Source organism: Acomys russatus, chromosome 27 (assembly GCF_903995435.1).
Source record: "Acomys russatus chromosome 27, mAcoRus1.1, whole genome shotgun sequence".
In the NCBI taxonomy this organism is placed as follows: domain Eukaryota; kingdom Metazoa; phylum Chordata; class Mammalia; order Rodentia; family Muridae; genus Acomys; species Acomys russatus.
In genome coordinates, this window is record NC_067163.1 from 7643634 (window position 1) to 7663501 (window position 19868).

General features: G+C 51.9%; 1 protein-coding gene across 1 annotated transcript in view; it reads right to left on the reverse strand.

The window, feature by feature from the left end:
* The window catches only part of Gas6 (growth arrest specific 6), a 29690-nt gene that overhangs the window by 3368 nt on the left and 6454 nt on the right, over positions 1 to 19868 (reverse strand). The window contains exons 3-12 of the mRNA XM_051170051.1: positions 17246 to 17270; positions 15562 to 15624; positions 10882 to 11004; positions 10227 to 10349; positions 9005 to 9127; positions 8076 to 8197; positions 6947 to 7065; positions 6504 to 6693; positions 3384 to 3548; positions 1939 to 2107 (exon numbers count right to left, since the gene is read on the reverse strand). Coding sequence (XP_051026008.1) covers positions 1939 to 2107; positions 3384 to 3548; positions 6504 to 6693; positions 6947 to 7065; positions 8076 to 8197; positions 9005 to 9127; positions 10227 to 10349; positions 10882 to 11004; positions 15562 to 15624; positions 17246 to 17270 — 1222 coding nt within the window. The remainder of the gene's footprint in view (positions 1 to 1938; positions 2108 to 3383; positions 3549 to 6503; positions 6694 to 6946; positions 7066 to 8075; positions 8198 to 9004; positions 9128 to 10226; positions 10350 to 10881; positions 11005 to 15561; positions 15625 to 17245; positions 17271 to 19868) is intronic.

Here is a 19868-nt window from a genome sequence, read left to right on the forward strand (position 1 = left end):
CCAGCACCCAATGAAGACTGTCAACACGTGGGCACTGGGGATGCCTCAGTGTGGCTGCTCCCTACTCCCGAGGGCCCTGTTGATGCCTGCCAACCCCCCTTCCCCAGGTAATGAAGACCTATGCAGGGAGCCATCGCCTCCTTGTCCACGCTTCTCCCCCTGCAGAGTTCACAAAGCACCGTCCATAGCTACAGCCAATGTGCTAACCTCCCTTCTGTCAGCCCCAGGAGACCCCACAGCATGCAGATTACAAGGGCACACCCCAGGAATGGGAATAGCTGTTGTGAGAGACGTCGCTCCGGCAGCCCCATGGACATCTGAGGTCTGGACTTAGCATTCCAGAGGCTCATGGACTTATTTCCACCCAGCGCACACAGGTGCCTCCTGTCTAAGATGCTGCTGGGTGGTGGCACTTCATGTCATCTGTATCTGAGGCCATGCTCCAAAGTAGACGGGTGGGTTCTGGTTTTTCGAAGGTAAACAGCTTGTATTCCTCACCACCTGGGAGTCCTCCACTGATTAGGAGGCAGGAAGAAACCCTCAAGCCTTGACATTAAAGTCTATTCGCCACAAAGAGCTCCATTAGAGGGAGCTGCTGTGACTGTGACATTGCCAGCCTCAGTGCTCCCTATGGTGTGTCCGAGGGTTCTGAAGCTGGCCCTGGTCACCCTTCCCTACCAACAATTGTTTAAATCAAGTATTCTATCCTGTCCTAGATGACATCCACAGGGGTTAGCTCTCAATAGCTTGAGTATGTGGACACAGATGGCAGAAAGAAAGAATACAAGCATTTTGTCGGGGCTGGAGGGAGGGCTCAGAGGTTAAGACCACTGATTGTTCCTCCAGAGGTCCTGCGTTCAATTCCCTGCACCCACATGGTAGCTCACAACCATCTATAATGTGATCTGATGCCCTCCTCTGGCCTGCAGGCATACATGCAGGCAGAACACTGTATACATAATAAATAAATATATCTTAAAAAAAAAAAAAAGTACATTGTCATGATGGAAGAGGTCAAGTGTGCCCTGCCTGGCAGGTGCTTGGCAAACACACTAGGCCTTCTCTGCCTGGCTAGTTTTCTCCGCATGGTGACTCATCAGGTATCACTATTTTTTCTGAGAACTTTAGGGGCCCAAAATGACCCTCAGTGACTGCTGTAATGCTAGCCTGGTCTACAAAGCAAGTCCAGGACAGGCAAGACTACACCAGAGAAACATTGTCTTGAAAAAACTGGGTGGGCGGGGGGCGGCGAGGGGGAGGAGAAAAGAAAAAGAAATTATGGGCTCTTGTTTAAGGGAGCCTAAGACTTGAATGCTCCACCCTCTGCCTCCTTGGTCATCCCCAGGGGACTGTCAGATACAGGGTCCTGCATTGGCATGTCCACTCATCAGAGATGCAGACCCCACGCGTCCTCACTCCACTACCATGTCCTTGAGAAGCACAGTAGGACACACTTTTGCCAGGCTTTCTCTCTGTATGAGCCTGATAGCTGCAGCAGGGCCCCTTCCAAGGGTGATAAAGACCGACACTCCTTTCTTCAAGCTACATGCCCGATTGCTAAGCTGCGTGAAGTCACTGACCAGCGAGGGCCTGACGCACTTCTGAGCATTGTCACATGCATTCAGACATATCCAAGGTTGACCAGGTGTTCTTCCAGGTTCCCTCCCCACCGCCCACCCAGCCCCCAGGCCTGACTATCCTACGGCTTTTAGGATCCCATGTCTCCATCACTTCCTCTTCCATACCTTACTCTATGTGACGTCCAGATATTGGCCTGGGAGCTGGCCCTTGCCTGGCCCGCTGAGCCTTGCCCCAGCCTGTGGGCAACCAGCTTACCCCTGGCACTCATTGAGGTAGGAAGCATTGAGATGGATACTTATGCTCCAGCTGCCTGAGGTCCCACCACAGCTAGCCCCTGGTAGAGCGACGCCCACTTACTGTAGTTGAGGCTGTAGAAGGCGAATGCGTTCCCAGGGAAAAAGGACCCTCTCTCCGTCACAGAGAAGCACTGCATCTTCGTATTTGCCTTTACCGTTTCCTGGATGGCACTATCCTCCCCATTCAGCCAGTTCCAGCTCCTCATGCACCCGTCCAGGCGAGGGTTAATCTGGAAAGACAGGCGACTCCTTGTGGCTTCCCTAGGACAAGCCTGAGAGGTCACAAGCCCGGCATCACAGGACCTGCTGGCAGGGCCTCCAGCTTCTGTGTGTGTAAAGCTACAGTGTAATAAAACAGAGGGAGGGCTTTTCATAATAGCCCTATTCGCTTTAGGACACGGCAGGACACCTATATCCATGCAGGGTGAGGACGCATGGCAGGAGGCAGCCACCTGCCCTGTCCACCGGCTTCCCCACTGTGGGTGGAGGGACAAGGTATCTACCACCTGACTCGGGCCTAGGAAAGTCAGCCCAGGGGAATGCCTGTCCCAGCCTGACTGTACACTCACTATTATGTAATCAAATCAGGTCACCCTCATGTGTCGCAGAGGATCTGCCACGCTGTGCTTGATGTTATCCCCTTGGGGCTGTCCTGAAGGATGCCTGAGTCACTACCAACTACCGAGCAGGTCCTCCATCTGCAGTGGGTATTGCACCCCCAAAACAAGGGTTCTGACCACTGGGCTCTAAGATACATGAGAAGCGAAGGTCAGGTTGTGGCGTAGAACAGAAAGAAGCAGGACACTGAAAAATGACCAGGGCTGGAGAGATGGCTCAGAGGTTAAAGAGCACTGAATGCTCTTTCTGAGTTCAATTCCCAGCAACTACATTTTGGCTCACAACCATCTACAATGAGATCTGGTGCCCTCTTCTGGTGTGCATGCATACGTGCAGGCAGGACACTGTATACATGATAATTTATTTGTTTGTTTGTTTGTTTGGTTGGTTTTTTTTGAGACAGGGTTTCTCTGTGTAGCCTTGGCTGTCCTGGACTCCATTTGTAGACCAGGCTGGCCTCGAACTCACAGAGATCCGCCTGCCTCTGCACCTCTGAGTGCTGGGATTAAAGTGTTGCACCACCATGCCTGGCAAATAAATACATCTTTTAAAAAAAAGTCCCCACCTCCCCCAAAAAAAGTCCCCCATTAGAGTTTCCCCTACAGGAAACCTAGGTATGGCTAACAACCCAAAATGTCCTTGAGACACATCTAAAAAGTTCATTATTTTTTTTCGTAAAAAATGATACATTTTATCTTTACTTCAAAATACTTCATTATTAAGTCAGATGAAAACTTAAATGGGCATCATAAGCAGAAGTGGCTAGTTATTGATGTGCAATGACTGGCTGCCAGCATGGTGACCCTGAGGCTTCTCACTAGTGCAAGACTTGGGCTCAGCCAAGCCTGAGCTTGCTGCATTCTCCTCCGTGGTCGGGGATGGACTTACGGGCTGGACGAGCTCATTCTCCTGGAAGGGGATGCCTCCCACGGTGAGATTCAGGTGGTACAGGCCTCTCTCCAGCTGGAACAGCTCCCCAGCTACCGCAATCTTCATCACAGCGTCTTTGTTCACTTTGATCACGAGGTTGCGTTCCAGCTCCTCCACAGAGATCTGAGGGAGCCGTCGGGCAGCACGGTCAAGTGAATGGTCATTTCTGAAAGGCTCCCATGGTGTATCACCTGGGGCAAGGGCACCAGACCCCAGGGTAGGTACGCCATGCCACCTGTGTTTAGGAGCATGACCCATGACACCATGCCCATGTCGCCTGGGTCAAGGGCACCTGGCCTCAGAAAGAGAACATCCAAGTTATCTGGTCTAGAAAGAGTCTGACTGCACAAGACCACACCACATCACCTGTGTCCAGGAGGAGCTAAACCTTGTAAGAGACCATGGTCACTCTCACCTGTGTGGGGTCTCCCCACACCCTTCCCTGCTCAGAGACACTACTGAGCTCATAGGTCAGGGGTCTGAAAGTGGAGACAAGTTCCATTCAGTGAAGAAGGCTAGCCCCTCTGACACATTTGGGACTAAAACCAAAGCAACACACAACTTATTCTAGAAGACAGCCATAGGAAGGCCCTACTGATGCTTAGTCTGGTTTAAAAGAACCAGAGAAGAACCTGTTTTAAAAGAACCGTGTCTGATGTGGCCTGAGCCTCACAAGAAACTGCAGCCTGGCTTGTCTGCTCTAAGACAAACACAGCTCATTAGCTCCAGCCCAACTCGTCTTGGGTAAAGTTAGGTAAGACCTGCTCACCCTTTCTCTCTTCTAAGTAAGATGCTCTTCATGCCTGAGACCCTGGGCACTGTGGACTGGCACGGAGCGCTGCCCTCAGGGGCTTGTGTGTCTCTGTGAGGAACTTCTAAGGCTGCAAAGTGGAACCTGAATGCAACCAAATGCTGGGTCAGAGACGACTGAAGGCTAACATGAGCTCCATGTTTGAACTCTTCTCCCCACATGTGACACAACACAATGTCAGGTAACAGCCCAGTGGAGCTTCATAGAGCCAATAGCTGCACCCCAGGCCCCATGTCCTACACCATAAACTACACTCTGAAGGCTGCCATGACCCCAGCGTCTATAGAGACTTGTCACCAAACTAGAATCTCCCAATTAAACATTCAGGTTTCTTAGTTTGGACCCTAGCAAGTATGACTGCTTTGGACATGAAAGTATCAGCATGGGCTGAACAGAGGCTGTGTGCCCTGTCAGTGCCATAAGCCCCAGGCTGATCTCATTTGAGATCACAATAGGCCTTCTTCTGTCTAGGCTCCAAGGACCAGGACCAGGACCAGAAAAAGCAGCTCCTGGCTGCCTGTCACCCAGCAACATGCAGATGTCAATTTTCTAGCCAACAGAGAGCCACAGCTGTCTCTGGGATCCACCCGTCATAGCTGAGAATCCCGTTCTGGGGGACTTTACCCCCAAAATGAGTGATGCATTGCTGGCTGTGCCCAAGGTGACCACAGTGTGCATTATGTCTAGGTGGCAGATACTGTCCTGGGCATACAAAATGCATTTTACCGACAGTGTGGTCTCTTCTATGTAAGAAGCAATAGAGTCATTGATTAACTTGCTCACTACTGAGGTGTCAGCTGGTCTGATGCCCAGGCTAGAGTCCAGCCTGTCTGCTTCCCTGGCCCTGCAGCCCACCTGGCCAGCACAGGACAGTTATTGTGAGAGAAGAGCCACCACTCCCTGCTTCTGCCCACAGGCTTCACTGGCTTCCAGTCTTCTATAGATGAAACCCCAGTATTTCATCAGTGCAGCCTAGGCCTGAACACCAGTTCACTCTGGATCTCCCATTGGTGTGTCTACACAGCCACCCCACCTCTGTGGCCTACGCAACTTCTTGTCTCTTTAACCTATACAACTTGTCTGCCACTCACAAGGTGCTCCGTGTCCCTAATGCCTCTTGAAGCATGGCTTCCTTTGCTCATCCTGAGCACTGAGATGTCCAGTCTTCAACACCTGTGGGCCTCACCCTCAGCTCAGCTAGTGAGCTGTCTGTATCATGGCTCCCCCAATGCTAAGTGCTGTAGTTGGAAAAGCACACACATTCTTAAATTTTCTAACCCCTAACAATTTACGGTCTGGTATGGAGTATTGTTGGACAATCAAGCAAACTCCTCAGAAACTGCACACAGGACAGCCTTGAAGCCTGTGTGGGGACGTACGACAGACACGGTGCAGTCCCTGTCTTCCAGAACACCAGCATCCCTTTTAGCTGAGGTGGAGGCATATTTGGTGTCCACCTGCCTCTGTTAGGGGAGACTGTGTCGTGGGTTGCTGGGCAGGAAGCGCTGAAGGGGCATAACTCCCCTGGGCTCCCTGGGCTGCTTTATTACTGAGCCATGCATGAGTTCAGTGCCTGTGAGTTGACACTGAGACAGTGTCATGTCACAGTGACTGCTCCTCGCTAGCTGTCCTGCCTGGCTCCTAGTCCAGGCTTGTCCCCATGGCTGTGTAGAGGGCACCCTCTCCTCAGGCTTCTTTCCTTGTGAACCCCCCTCCTCCTGTTACAGTGACTCAGATCCCTCAATGCCAGGAAGAACAAGAAGCAGAATTTGGTGGCTGGAGAAATGGCCAGGTGTCCATACTGCCTACAAAGTGGACCATGGACTTTTCATTTTGTCTTCATGGCTAAGGGAAATAAGTCAGAGCTGTTTTCCCTCTAAACATTAATTCCCAAGCCTGTTTGGACTGCCTGGGGTACAGGATGTAATTACTGAGTTTGTGGGGGTCACTGTGCATCACCCAGCTCCAGTGGGAACAGCAGTGTCAGAGCTGAGGGCAGAAGAGCCCCCTGTGAACAGATGAGCAGAGGAATCTGGTCCCAGTGGCTCATGGGGGTTCTGAGATGGCAACCTATCCCTTCTGGTGATCTACAATGTCTTGGGCATCCTCAGGGAGTTATTCTAGACTCTTCTGAGCCAAAGCCACATGGCTCTCTCGTGAAGCCCTTTCAGAGTAGGCCACACTCCGCTGATGAGGCAGAGGCTCTGAGCTAACTATGGGCCACATCCAGCACCAAATGCTAGGGACGGCCTTGGCCTTCCACTTACAGTCTGCCACATGCCGTGGTTGATGACTGGCCCACTGCTGGTGATGCGTCCAACACCATTGTACCGCAGCTGCAACTCAAGCCGCCCAGCCCTTAGGCCCAGGACAATCCAGGTGCTATCTGAACGGCCTCCAGCGAAGAAGAGGACTCCTTCAGGGTCGAAAGTTCGGAAGTCGAACTCGGCCAGCAGCCTGTAAAACAGACCCAAGAAACAAAGTGGGGCACAGAGCAAGTGGTGCAGGGATGCCTAGAGCCAGGGCTCATGTGTGCCCTGCACAGAGCAGGTGGTGCAGGGCTGCCTAGAGCCAGGGCTCAGGTGTGCCTTGGGCCCTGTGATATGTTTCAGAACGTGGGGAACTAGTTCTCTCAGAGGTGTTGGGTGGTTTTGGGCTCCTGGATCAGCCCTCTCACCTGGGTTCTGCTGTCCTGTGCCTGGCTTCTCACCTGGTGGGCTGAAGCCTCTTGAAGCGCAGTCTGATCACAGGAGTCCCACTGAACATGCGGCCCAGGTACAGTGACTTCACGCTCTTGGCCATGCTGAAGGGCACACATGGTAAGATGTCCTGCCATGAGATAGAAAGGTGTTGAGGGAATGCCCTGTGGCTACCTTCAAATAACTTTGAGGTCCTGGTCACATTGGTAGGGTCTCTGACCTTTCAGAATCCCAAGGTTAGCCCACCTCCAGAAATCCCCAGAGTCCATGTGCCCCAAGTCATGTAGGTGGCCCCAGGCAGAGGACCAGAGTTCTGAATTCTTCCATCAGCACCTTTTTTCTTATCTGTTTCTATTTGCTATTGGAGCTTCAATTATGACATTTTTTTCAGAGTCATAGAAGAGCACAGAGAATAACAGAAATTAATTTTTAGCATATGGTTACAAAATGAACCCAACACAAAAGCCTTGAAGACCACGGCTCAGGAAACGGCTATGTGCTGTAGGTTTTCCCACTGACCAGAGAGAGCACGGAATTAAAGCAGGTTGAGCTGGCTTCCAGGGGCATGAGGGACACAAGGGTCCCCAGCCCTTCAGCCTAGGACAGGAAGTTACTCTCTCATGCATGAGAGAGAATTCCTGGATGAGTTGGACTTCAGGATCATAACAGAAAAATGATTCTCTTGCTTCCTAGGACTGTGACTTGCAAAGGCATCATGGCACCTGGTCACCTGGAGCCCTTGCTGCTATTTTTCAGAACATACCATTAGTAGGCAACTTCCCTGTAGTTTATTTAGCTTGATACAGAGCCCTGAGTGAATGGTGTGTGTGTGTGTGTGTGTGTGTGTGTGTGTGTGTGTGTGTGTGTACACACACTGCATATCCTGGCATGAAGACATCACACCTTGGGTCTGCACCAGAGGGCCACATGGCTGAGAGAGTAGGGAGTTGCTATGGAGATTCGGTCAACACAACCAAACAGAGGTTTGGCTAGCTGTGTGGTCCTGGGAGCTCGTAGGAGTTTTCAGTGAACCAAGTCTCTAGAAACTTCCCTCCCATAGCCCATTAGTAGCAAAGAGATCTACACAAGTCCAGCCCTGGGGCTCCATGAGGCAATCTAACAAGCACTGTGCTCACCTACCTCACAAGTATCCATGTCTGGCGATAGCTTCAGCCCCCCACGCCCGTCACAGTGGCAGGTATAGCTGCCCGGGGAGTTGACACAGGTCTGCTCACATCGTCCCTGCTCACACTCGTCCACATCTGCCGAGCAAGGGACTCACGGTAAGAATGGGAAGCCTCCACACACCGTGCGACCCCACTCACTCTCCCCAGAGACACACTCTATACACCGCTGCTCAGCGTTTCCTCTCAGAGGCTTGTCTCTGAGGTCCCTGCTTCCTAAGGAGAGATGACGAGCTGGAGATTAGCTGAGGGCTGGGTTCAGACGGACTGGCCCAGAGATGGAGGGACCAAGAGTGTCTGTGTGGGGAATGGTGGTGAGCCAGGGTCCTCCTGAGCCCTTAGCTCTGTGCTCCCATCTCTGGGGGCTCAGCCCTTCTCCAGGGCTTTCACTCCGCGTCTCTTCCATCTCCAGAAAGGAGTGACTGGAGAGAGAGACAAGTCTCTGGCCTCGGGACATGGTGAACCTTCAAAGAGAGAGGCCAGCCCAGGCCTCCCCGTCATACCCCATCTACTGTGAGGCTACCAAGGCACACAGTCTTCACTTTGTCTACTGCAGGCTAGAGAAGGGTGAACACGCAGGTGTGTGCTAACTTGGGTACACGCTGGAACACAAGCACGGTGTGTGTGCACACATGTATGGACACAATGGGGGCAGGAGAAAGGGATGAGATGGAGGGCTCACATTAGGGGGGTCTTCTTCCATGAAGAGACACAGACAGTGCCAGGAGGGCCTGACATTTTCCCAACCCTCGCGTGTGTACAACAACCTCCTGGAACTGTGGACCAATGATTTGTCAGCCATGGAGCAATGCAGCCTGCATTCAGGCAGTGACCAACAAGGGTGAGAGAAGGAAGTAACCTGGGTGACGGTTGAGGCATGAGTACCTTGGCAGGCCTTCTTCCGGGAGCTGTATGTGTATCCCTTGTCACAGAGGCAGGAGTAGGAGCCTGGCAGGTTCCTGCAGCGTGCTTCCCCACAGGCAGCTGAGTCTGCGCACTCATTTACATCTGCAAGCAAATCCAGCCAGGCCGAGGCTGTATAGGTCGGTCTGGGACAGCTGCAGGGGCCACTGGGGACTGAGGGCAAGAACAGCCTGGGGACAGGAGCGGGGAGAACAGGAGGAGGAAGGCAGGGTGCCTTCACCGTGGGTGTCGAGTGATGGTGAGCCCACATGCCGCTCACCCCACACTGGGCAAACTGTCAACTTCATTGCTCCCCAGAGGAAGGCAGGTATCCCCAACCTGCTACTAAAATGTAGGGGCTCTTGGGACAAGAGCCACAACAAGAGGGCCTCTGTTCCTGTAATAAGGAGGACATAGGAGGGGAGGCCTGCACATTCCCATATGCATTTCCTGTACAGTTCACACAGGTACGAGGACACGGAGGCTAAACACTACCATGCAGTCACACACCTTCTAAGGATATTCTTTGGGATCGTCAGAGAGGTGAACTCTGTGGTAGATAAAGATAAAAACTATTCCCCCCTTTCCAAACTTGGGAGAGGGAAACAGTCATTAGTCTGATGAGCTTTGTGTTCAGGTCCTGAGTTGTCCCCACTCCCTCCATCCATCTGGACTATCCACATAGGTTCTTGTGGTCCAGTCCTAGTGTCAGCTACTCAGGGACACTCCGGATACATCCCTGTTGGAGCGGAGGGCATATTTCACCAGTGCACAGTGGGGTGCCGTTCCTCTATACCCTGAGTCAGAGCTCCCTGCTCTAGACTGAATGGAAACGGGACCACACAGTGGGGAAGGCACATCTGCTTCTGTGTTCTTGCGAGATAGATCTATACTGGGAGGGTCTGGAAGATCCGGCAGGTGCACTAGGGTACAGGGGCCTGCCATCTTGCTGAGCTCCCTGCAGTCACTTACAGAGGTCTAGGCCTTGTGACTACACAGGCTGTCTGCAGGCTCCATGGGCTGGAAGGTATCTGGAAACACTGGTGTGGATAAGCATCTCCCTGGTCCTTTTCCTTGCCCTCTGACCTGGGGCAGGGGGAGGTCCTGTCCAGGATGCTGGACTAGACCATCTCCAAAGGATGCTCATCCCCTCCCCCAGGATAGGGAGGTGAGTGAGGTATCATTGCACAGCCAAGAGCCTTACCTTGGCAGGTCCGGCCATCTGAGGCGAGCGAGAAGCCGCCATGGCAGGCACATTGGAAGCTTCCTGGTTTGTTGTGGCAGACTTGGCTGCAGCCCCCATTCTTCTGGCCACACTCATTGACATCTGGAGATGAAGCTAAGAGTGAGGGACTCGTGCCTGGTCACATCCCTGCTGGCCTCATGGCAGATAAGGCAGACTGTGTGAGGGCCAGAGAGACATGCAGGGAAAGCCAGATAGACTCAGTTCTAAGGGTCTTCAGGTGCACAAGGGACAGGGTGAAGGGCAAAATGGACCCGCCAATCAGTGCACGACAGCCGTGAGACCTACACACCGCTAGTCTCGCCCTGACCAGGTCTATCCAGATGACCCGTGGGCGCAGTAGGGCTGCCCCAAGTAAAGGGCCGGTCGTCTTGTTTGTGGTTTTACCTATCGCCTCACACCCGCACCTGAGTACATCAAGGTGCGGCCTATCAGCTGGGGTACAGCTCCAGGTAAAACCCAGGTCTGCTGTACTCAGGAGCTTTTCATGTGGAGTAGCAGATGTTGAGGTTGGCCACCAGGGCCCTATCCCAAGCCAGACTATAGGTATGGCTGAGCTCCCAGGCGTGGGCAGGGCAGTGTGTAGGACAGAAAGGGTGAGGCTGTGGACTCTCACCTTTGTCACAGAGACGGCCTGCCCAGCCAGCTTTGCACAGGCAGAAGAAGTTGCCCATGAGGTCTTGGCAGAGTTGAGTGCCTTTCTTATCACAAGGGTTGGGGGTGCACTGGTCAGGTAGATCTGAATTGGAGGATACAAAAAAGAAAACCACTCAGGATTTCTCTGACAGCCGCACCACCTCACATAGTTGGGGGTGATCCGAGTCTCTGGGGTGGCCCCAGTGGAGCTCCCAGGGGTTCCAAAGCAGGCTAAGCTGTGATGGAGGGTCCCCATCTTGGGACAGAGACAAATGTGAAAAACTTTTAAGGCACTGGGACCAGTTCCAGAAACACCACCCAGGTCTACTGGGAGTGGGCTACTGTCACTGAGCTACGCAAAGAGGAGCTGCTGGATCATGCCGCCCAGGAAATGGGTCTTCTAGATGCCCTAGGAAGACTCGGGCACTTTCTCTCTACAGAACACAGCATTGGTGGAGTCCACTGCATAGGCAGGAAGGCTCTTTCAGAGCCCAGCATCGCTGCCAAACACACAGGATCTCCACACGGAGGCATCAAGTCAGGTGTGCAGTGGCCAACTGAACACGACCCAGGGGCCATACAGCTTCGGCCTTTAACTTCTAGGACACAGTTAAAAGACCTTTCAACGCTCTTCCCTCCATGACTCCTTAGGAACAGAGCTGAGACCTTGAGACACAGCCAGGACCATGCCTTCGTGGGGGGAAAACCCAGCATGTGCTTCAATGCTAAGGTTGGGAAATCACAGAAAGCCATTATTATATCCCGCTCTCAAAGAATCCTTTCAGAGGTTGAGCAGATGTGGGCATGACCCAGAGCATAGGAGCCCCGGGCCCTTCTCTCTGCCCCATCTGAAGGACCTACGGTCTGCCTGGGTGGGTGGGTGGGGGTGGCTCCTATCTACCAAGAGCTAGAGAGTTCCAGGGCAGCGGTTCTCGCCCCTCCTGATGCTATAGCCCTTTAATACAGCCCCTCATGTTGAGGTGACCCCCCCCCAACCCATAACGTTATTTCCTTTGCTACTTCCTGTTAACTTTGCTTTTGTTATGAATCATAATGTAACTATCTGGGGTTTCTGAAGATCTTAGGGAGACCCCTGTGAAAGGGTCATTTGACCCAAAGGGTCACAACCCACAAGAGAACTGTTCTTCTGGAGGTTCTAGGGACACATGGGGGTGTCAGCTTCCTGTGACTCTCTCAAGGGGTGCCACTTCCCAGCTCTGATCAGTCTCCCCTGATCCGTGTCTAGACCAGTCTCCTACTTGGAGTGGCATTCAATCACCCAGAGGTATTTTGCTACCTGTTAAACATCTCGATGCTGCTTGCTTCCTTATCCTCGATTCATGTCTGTCCTATCTATTACTTAGCCAAAGCCTGTTACAGGATGTGAAATGGGGCTCACCCCACACAGCACACCCAGCACTCTGATTGGATGAAGGTAACCAACTCCATTTCCCTCCTGTCCTCAAGAGTGTGGTCAGTGTCATCTGGCCACCCAAGCCCCGGGTCTGCACCAGAGGTCAGGGGTCAGGGGTCATCCATCACCTCTAGAGCATAGCCATACTGGTATTCCTCAACATCATGACTCACACTGGTAGGTGATACTCCACTCTACCTGGCATCCCACAGGACATTCAGGGCTGGGTGGGCCCTCTGCAGTACATGAAAAGCTGAGACCCAAGGGCTGAGGAGAAGCATGGAGCCTGAGCTGTCCCTCCCTGAGAAGCAGCTGAGAGGTACTTACTTGTTTCTTCTGCTTTCAGTTGGTGAATAGCCATTTTGAATATGACGACAGTTCCCATCTCTGACTTTGATTCTTGTTGTCAGCTCTTGGGCATCCCTAACTTACTCACTGCCAGTGTAGGTCTGAAGCCAGCATTTGTTCCTTCTTGATTTACAGGGAGCAGTTTCAGGCCAAGCCAGAAAGGCGTTAGGAACACTGGCTAACGTCTCCGGGAGGTCATCCTAGCAGGATGCCAAAAATCTTTCAGGTCCCCCCCACATCAGTGTTTGTTCTGTTTCGGGGACCCTACCCACAAGTGGTCTTTTGCTTCCCACACCTAAACTCTAGATGAAGAGGGTTCTTGCTGCCTGGCAGGGACAGGGCAGGGCACCAGGCATAAGAAGGCAGGAGCCAACCCCTGGACTTCCTGGATGCGTTTTTTGCTCATCCAGGGTTTTCAGGTCAGCCTGATCGCTGGCAACCTCTGCTTGTACCGGGCCAGGCTGGGCTGGGTGCCGAGTGAGCCCACAGCAGGCCTGGGAAGCAAGTCTAGGCTTCTCGGGGAGACTCTGAGATCTGATTCCCACCCTCACCTCCCAGTGGCCTTTCCACGTTTGCATCTAAAGTCTGTTGGGTTTGCACAAACTGCAGCCAACAGCATGTCTGCGAGTCTTCAAGTATTTTTGAGATTCCTGTAGAGTGGTTTCTTTAAGATCATTATACGATGTCATTTTTTCCTTAAGCACGTAGGGGCTGGGTAAAACCAGAGTGGCCTGTAAGTGAGTGATCAGGACCAGAGGTCCTCATCGTCCCACAGTTGTTATGGACTTGGGGGAGCCCACTGAAGCCAGGATATGGGGTTCAGTTCACTGAAGTGTCTGGTAGGAGGGTTAAACTTATTTCTGAAGTTTACACTGGCGAATTTGGCATGAGGGCTGGTTAACTCAGCCAAGAATGCCACAGCCACCCATTGCAAAATCTGTCCTCAGGCCAGGGGCTGAGGCAGCGCCAACTTCCCATGGGGTAATATTTTTAAGAGAGTCCCCCCAACACAGAGACAACACCCCAACCCTTGTCCCTCTGTCCCTAGAGGAATGCCAGCCACTACATGTCACTTCTTTTCCTGTTGAAAATTCACCAAGTCCAGCGTTTGACTCTTGGCAGGTGCCCAGAGAACTTTTCTGCAGTGAGAGCGACACATTCCAGAAAGGTGAAGGCATGGACAGCGCTGTGCAGGCATGGAGAGGCCTACGGAGCTATTCCCCAGGCGGTTGCTATTCTTAGTTAACGGCTTATCCTGGTTCCTTTGTGTGGCTGTCAGTGCAGAATGTTGTGTGAACTGGCTCTCCAGGTGGCAAGTCAGGACCTGGGTAGCGGTCCTGTCCAGTCTAGACTCTCTGTTCTGGGCCCAGAAAGGAGCCCTGACCCTTGGGAAATTCTAATGAATGACTTGTACACCACTGCCTGAGGTAGTCTGTGGGGAGTGACCTTATTGGCAACATGTCTATCAGAGGATCCCACTGGACATGCCAGGGAACCAGGGATGGTTTATGAGAAAGGCAAGGAATGGGAGCCAACGTCCTTCCTGGCACCGAGAGGGCAGAGTCCACGCTCAGGCTATGGCTTCTCCCTGCCACTGTAGCTGCAGCTGGCATGGTGACCAGCCCCCACGAGGTGAGAGGTGTTGGGTTCTCAGAAGGCCTGTTAGGACCAAGGCTTGTCTACGGCGAGGTCTAGGCTCTCTAGAAAATGCCAAGAATGGGGCCTTCAAGACTTTTGGGTTAATTTTTAGCAAAAACTGACAACCAGAGAACCAAAGCTGTGACATGCCACGGATAGCAAGGCAAGGAACCAGACACAAAGGCCGGCAGGTGGGGCTCGGCATGTGGCCCTATCTTCCCATGGCTCAGAAGAAGGATACTGTGAGTCATCAGGGCACTTTTGTACAGCCACCATGAGGGCACAGACAGTGACAGCTCAGGTGCGTGCTCATGGGACCTGTGATGAGCAAAGCCAGGCAGGAGGTAGCTTCATGTCAGGGACTTGGGTAAAGTCTCTATCCTGAGCTGGCAAGACATCTGGCAAATGAATCTAACATATACAGCACACAGGAGGGTTATCCTCCAGTCAGCTCAGGGCATGCGCCTGGAGTGCAGTCCCAGGCCACCTACCCCTGCAGGAGCAGAATATCCAGCCCTATCCAGATGGTGTCACTGCAATCCAAAAGGCCTTAAGAGGCTCTGAAGCCGCAGTACTAGCCACCAACCAAAGCAACAGAATAACTCTACAGAGTCCTGGGAAAAAAGGCTAATGCCCGGGATCACTAATTTCACATGTACCAACAAATTAGAACGTATAAGGAAAGAAATTGCCATCCTTGTTATAACATGTATCAAGAGTTACAGGCTTTCTCAGAAAGAAAACTGAATTAGGTTTGTCACTGGCCCTGCCTTAGGGTCCAGGACTGTGGACAGGTGCATAAAGACATCACTCTAGCTTTGTAGTGATGGAATCAAAATAACTCCAAAGCTGGCCAATCTACGTGGGCTCAGCTGAGCCACGGCATCAGATGGGAGATGTGAGTGCCCTTGCCTGGGAAGGGACTCCAAACCAGGGTGGGGGTGGGGTGGTCCAAGTGTACAGAGGCCATTTCTGTACTTCCAGGTGCAAACAGGGCTGAAGGATGGTCCTGCCTGCCTGATGGGAGGTGGCGGGGTGCACATCATACCCTATGAACTATTTAAACCCTTCTAGCGAGTACATTTATTGTTCATTAAAAACAAAAAACCAAGAGGTACTTTCTTAAAAAGAAAGTTAGGCGTGCAAGGAACAGAACTGGGCGTTCCTGGCAGATCCCCTCCCCCACCCATCCAGCAGCTTCGTCCCACGGCTGCCCAGTACCCAGCACATGCTTCAAGTGAGACAGGAGGGGACACTTACTCTGAACACATGTGGCAAAATCTGGGTTTTTGTCTTCGGGCTTGCCATATTTCCTCATGCACTCTGAAAGAAAGAGACAGACAGCACAGTCACTCGTCACCCTTGGGGTGGAACAGGAGTCCAAATCAGAGACAAACGGCCATTTCTTTCTGCCGGGACACCGTGGGTTTTTGGTGAAGTGTATGGTCTACCTGGTGGTGTCAGCAGGAAAAGACACTCAGTGTGACAGAGCATTGACCCCAGAACAGTGAGGTGCTGGGGCTCCCATCGCACAGACTACCCAGAGTGCAGTGCAGTGTGACTATGGCCAAAGCTGAACTTCAAGATCGCCATGGCCCGGGCAGGAAACATTGCTCTTAGCCTGAAGACAGAAGCGCTCTTGAGGCGGCTTCTCATCCTGTGGTGCACTAGACGTGGCCGACATGTGTGTTCCACAGGAGAGCCAGGAGCATGGCACAGGAACACATGCAACACACGATGGCCGTGTATGCTGGTGTTCAGCCACCTGTCACTGTCGGTTGTCCACATGTGGGAAGACAGTGTGGTCAAAACAAGTACAGTACAGTGAGGATGCGTGTGTGGGGGCTAACTGTCCCCCTCGGCTTTGGCACTAGAGATGGCCCAAGGCTTTTTGGGCTGGTGCAGGGATCAGAGAAAGCCCTGAGTGAGCGAAGTCCTGAATGAGTGTGTATTGTGTGACACAGGCACTGCTTGCGGAGGACTTCGAGCCCGACGGGCCCATGGGAAATTGGTAAAGCCATTACCCATATGGGCCAGGATCAGGAGGAATGGCAAAGTTTTCCTTGGGACTCAGAAAGTGAGTGTTTACAAACTATTATCAGTGTTTACAAAGACAAGCAACTGTGGCTTCCTCTTCCCCAGGCCTACAGCTTGAGACTGCACACCTACAGAGACCTCCTACTGGGACGAGCTAACCCCTCCCCTTATGCTAAAGCTAATAAGGGCTTCTTAGGAAGCAAAGTGACCATCTTCTAGACTAGAACCCTAATTTTTAGTATCTGTGGGGCCAAAGCGAGCACTAGAACCCTATTATTTTTTGTCTTTCCTGTAAGAGCACACTGGAGCAGAGTGATGGTGGTGCACACCTTTAATCCCAGCACTCAGGAAGCAGAAGCAGGTGGATTTTTGAGTTTGAGGCCAGCCTGGTCTCCAGAGTGAGTTCCAGGACAGGCAAGGCTACTCAGAGAAACAAACAACAAACAGGAACTTATTGATATTTTCCATGTCTCTGTGTGCCCACTCCAGTGGCTGAGGGTGTGTGTGCACTCCTGTCCGGCAAGCTATGTAAAAGCCTTCTGCAAGGTTCTAGGTTTTAGCTGATAATAGAGCAGATGTGGGAAAACACACCACATACAAGCAAAATTATTTTTTGGTGGGAAAAGTCCTAAATAGCCTCAGAGGTACAGAGTCCTGACAGCACTCAGTTAACCAGTCTTCCAGATGTGGGCGGGGCCTGGAATCAACCGAAGACATCTGCAAACAATAGCACTGAGCACTGAGCATTGGAATATGATGGAATAAAAACCACACTGGCCTGAGAGCTCCTGACAGCTCCAACCTCACAGCTAGCTTCCTTCTCCCAGGAACAGCACGCTAATGGGGTAACACGAAACAGACACCGTGCTTGTATGAGAATAAAGCTACAGTAGTACCTTTAACTCACCTTGATATCTTGGATAGAAGTAGTCCTGTGGGAAGAGAAGAAAGGCAACAGTTAGCCGGCACAGCCTGAGGCCCCTTAAAAAGGACCATAACTGGTTAATCAAGGCTGGAGACAGGAACGCCAAGCCAGAATCTTGCACAGTGGCGCCCTCAAAGGTAGCACTGCTTAGCAGCTCTGTTCAGAAGGGATGATGCTGGGAGAAGCGTAGGGACAGGAGGCCTCTGCTGACTCAGCTACTGCAGGATGACTGCAGGGCGTGACTGGTCACCTTCAGGAAGAGGCAAGCCGATGTCATTGTAGCTAGTTAGTGGGTGCCTTGCTGCATGTGGCCTGAGAAAACGCATGTAGAAAGACAGGAACATTCCAGGTAGGAACTCAGGTCAAGGACACAGAGATCTCGTCTCAGGCACCATGAAACACCATGAGCGAAAGCAAGTTGGGGAGGAAAGGATTTCTTTGGCTTCCTTGTCCACATAACTCCTCACCCTTGAAGCCAGGACAGGAACTCAAGCAGGGCAGGAACCTGGAGGCGGGAGCTGATGCAGAGGCCTTGGAGGCTGCTGTTGCCTGATCTGTTTCTCATGGCTCTTCAGCCTGCTCTCTTACAGAACCAGGACCAGCAGCCCAGGGATGGCCCTGCCCACAATGACTGGGCCCTCTCTCATCAATCTGTAATTAAGACAATCCCCTGCAGCATGATCTTATGGAGGCATTTTCCTAATTGAGGCTCTCTCAGATGACCTTAGTTTGTGTCAAGTTGACATAAAGTTATTCAACACAATTGACCCTGGTCAACTTGACACACAAACACATCAACACTAAGTCACAACCTTTTCTTTCTCATTCATCCCCAAGATCTCACACTTAAAACATAAAAAAATGTTAAAAAAAAAAAAAAAAGGCTCACAGTCTTTACAAATTCAAAGACATTAAAATGGCAGTCCCTTAAAAATATCTGGACTCTTCCCCCCCCCCCCCCCCCCCGCGCCCTGGTTTTTCGAGACAGGGTTTCTCTATGTAGCCTTGGCTGTCCTAGACTCACTTTGTAGACCAGGCTGGCCTCGAACTCACAGCGATCCTCCTGCCTCTGACTCCTGAGTGCTGGGATTAAAGGTGTGTACCATCATGCCTGGCAATATCTGGACTCTTAAAAAATCCAAAAAGCTTTGAAACTTCTCAGCTGTCGGCCCCTCTAAGGGGCTTGGCTCCTTTCTCTGGCTCTGTCTACCCTCTGCAGCACACACAGCTCGTCTTCTAGGCTCCTGCTGGCTCCACTCCACCACCACTGCTGTTCTTGGTGGTCATCCCATGGTTCTGGAATCTCCAAAACGCTGGGGTCTTCCTCTGCAACTGGGCTGCGGGTTCACCCAACAGCCTCTCCTGGGCTGTCTTCAGGAACCCTAAACCTGTCACACAGTGCCAAGCCTCGGTTGCTCTCTGTGACCCCTTCACACCTACAACACCAGCACCACCTGGGTGACTCTTACACGCCCAAGTTCAGCTACCAGCACAAGGTACAACTCTGGCCATGTCTGAGCACAGCATCTGTGTGCTGACTCTCAGGAAACGCTCTCCAGAAGACTTTACCCCAGTGATGCTGGCCTCTTCTCGGTAACCGCTAACTTCTCACCTCCAGCTGACCAGCATCAAGTATCCCAGCAAAGCAAAGGTTCCACCTTAGTAGTTTTAGAATCTTGTTAACCACAGGCCCAATGGAGCCTTTAAACTCTCCTCTGAAACTTCACAGGCCAGGCCTCTGTTGTCTGCACTGTGCAGACTCTTATCTTCCACACTCCTATAGAACAATCTATTGAGATCTACACCCAATGGCTTTGCTAGTCCAAAGTTTCAAAGTCCTTCCACAAGCCTTCCCAAAACACATGTCAGGTCTGTCACAGAAGTACCCCATCATCCTGGTACCAACCTCAGTCTTAGGGTTCCTATCGCTGCAATGAAATGCCATGACCGAAAGCAAGTTGGGGAGGAACGGGTTTATTTGATTTACACATATTGTACCTCATCATTGGAGGAAGTCAGGACAGGAACTCAAACCAGGCAGGAACCTGGAGGAAGAAGCTGATGCAGAGGCCATGGAGGGTGCTGCTTACTGGCTTGCTCCTCATGGCTTGCTCAGCTTGCTTCCAAATAAAACTCAGGACCAGCAACCTAGGGCTAACATCACCCGCAGTGGGCTGGGTCCTCCTCGACTGATCATTAATTAAGAACATGGTCTACAGCCTGATCCTATGCAGACACTTTCTCAAGAGAGGCTCCCTGCTTTCAGATGACTTTTGGCTTGAGTCAAGTTAACTTAGACCCATCCGGCACAGTTCTCTTCATCCTTAGATGTTCCTTGTCACTGGTTTACATACATTCTCTTGGTAAACAAGTGTTCTGGCAGAGGCACAAGGCTGCATGTGACAGCACTTTTCTGTCTCAGTATCCCCACACTGTACACAGTGTATATAAGCCCTATTTGGGCCAGTGACAGGATGACTAGAAGTCTGTTCAGGAATGTTGTGAGCTACAGGCCCACTGCCACTGACCCCAAGCAGAGCACTCACCCTGCCTGCAATGTGACAGGAATACCTGTTTGTCTTCTCTCACCTTTCTTTCATGGGTG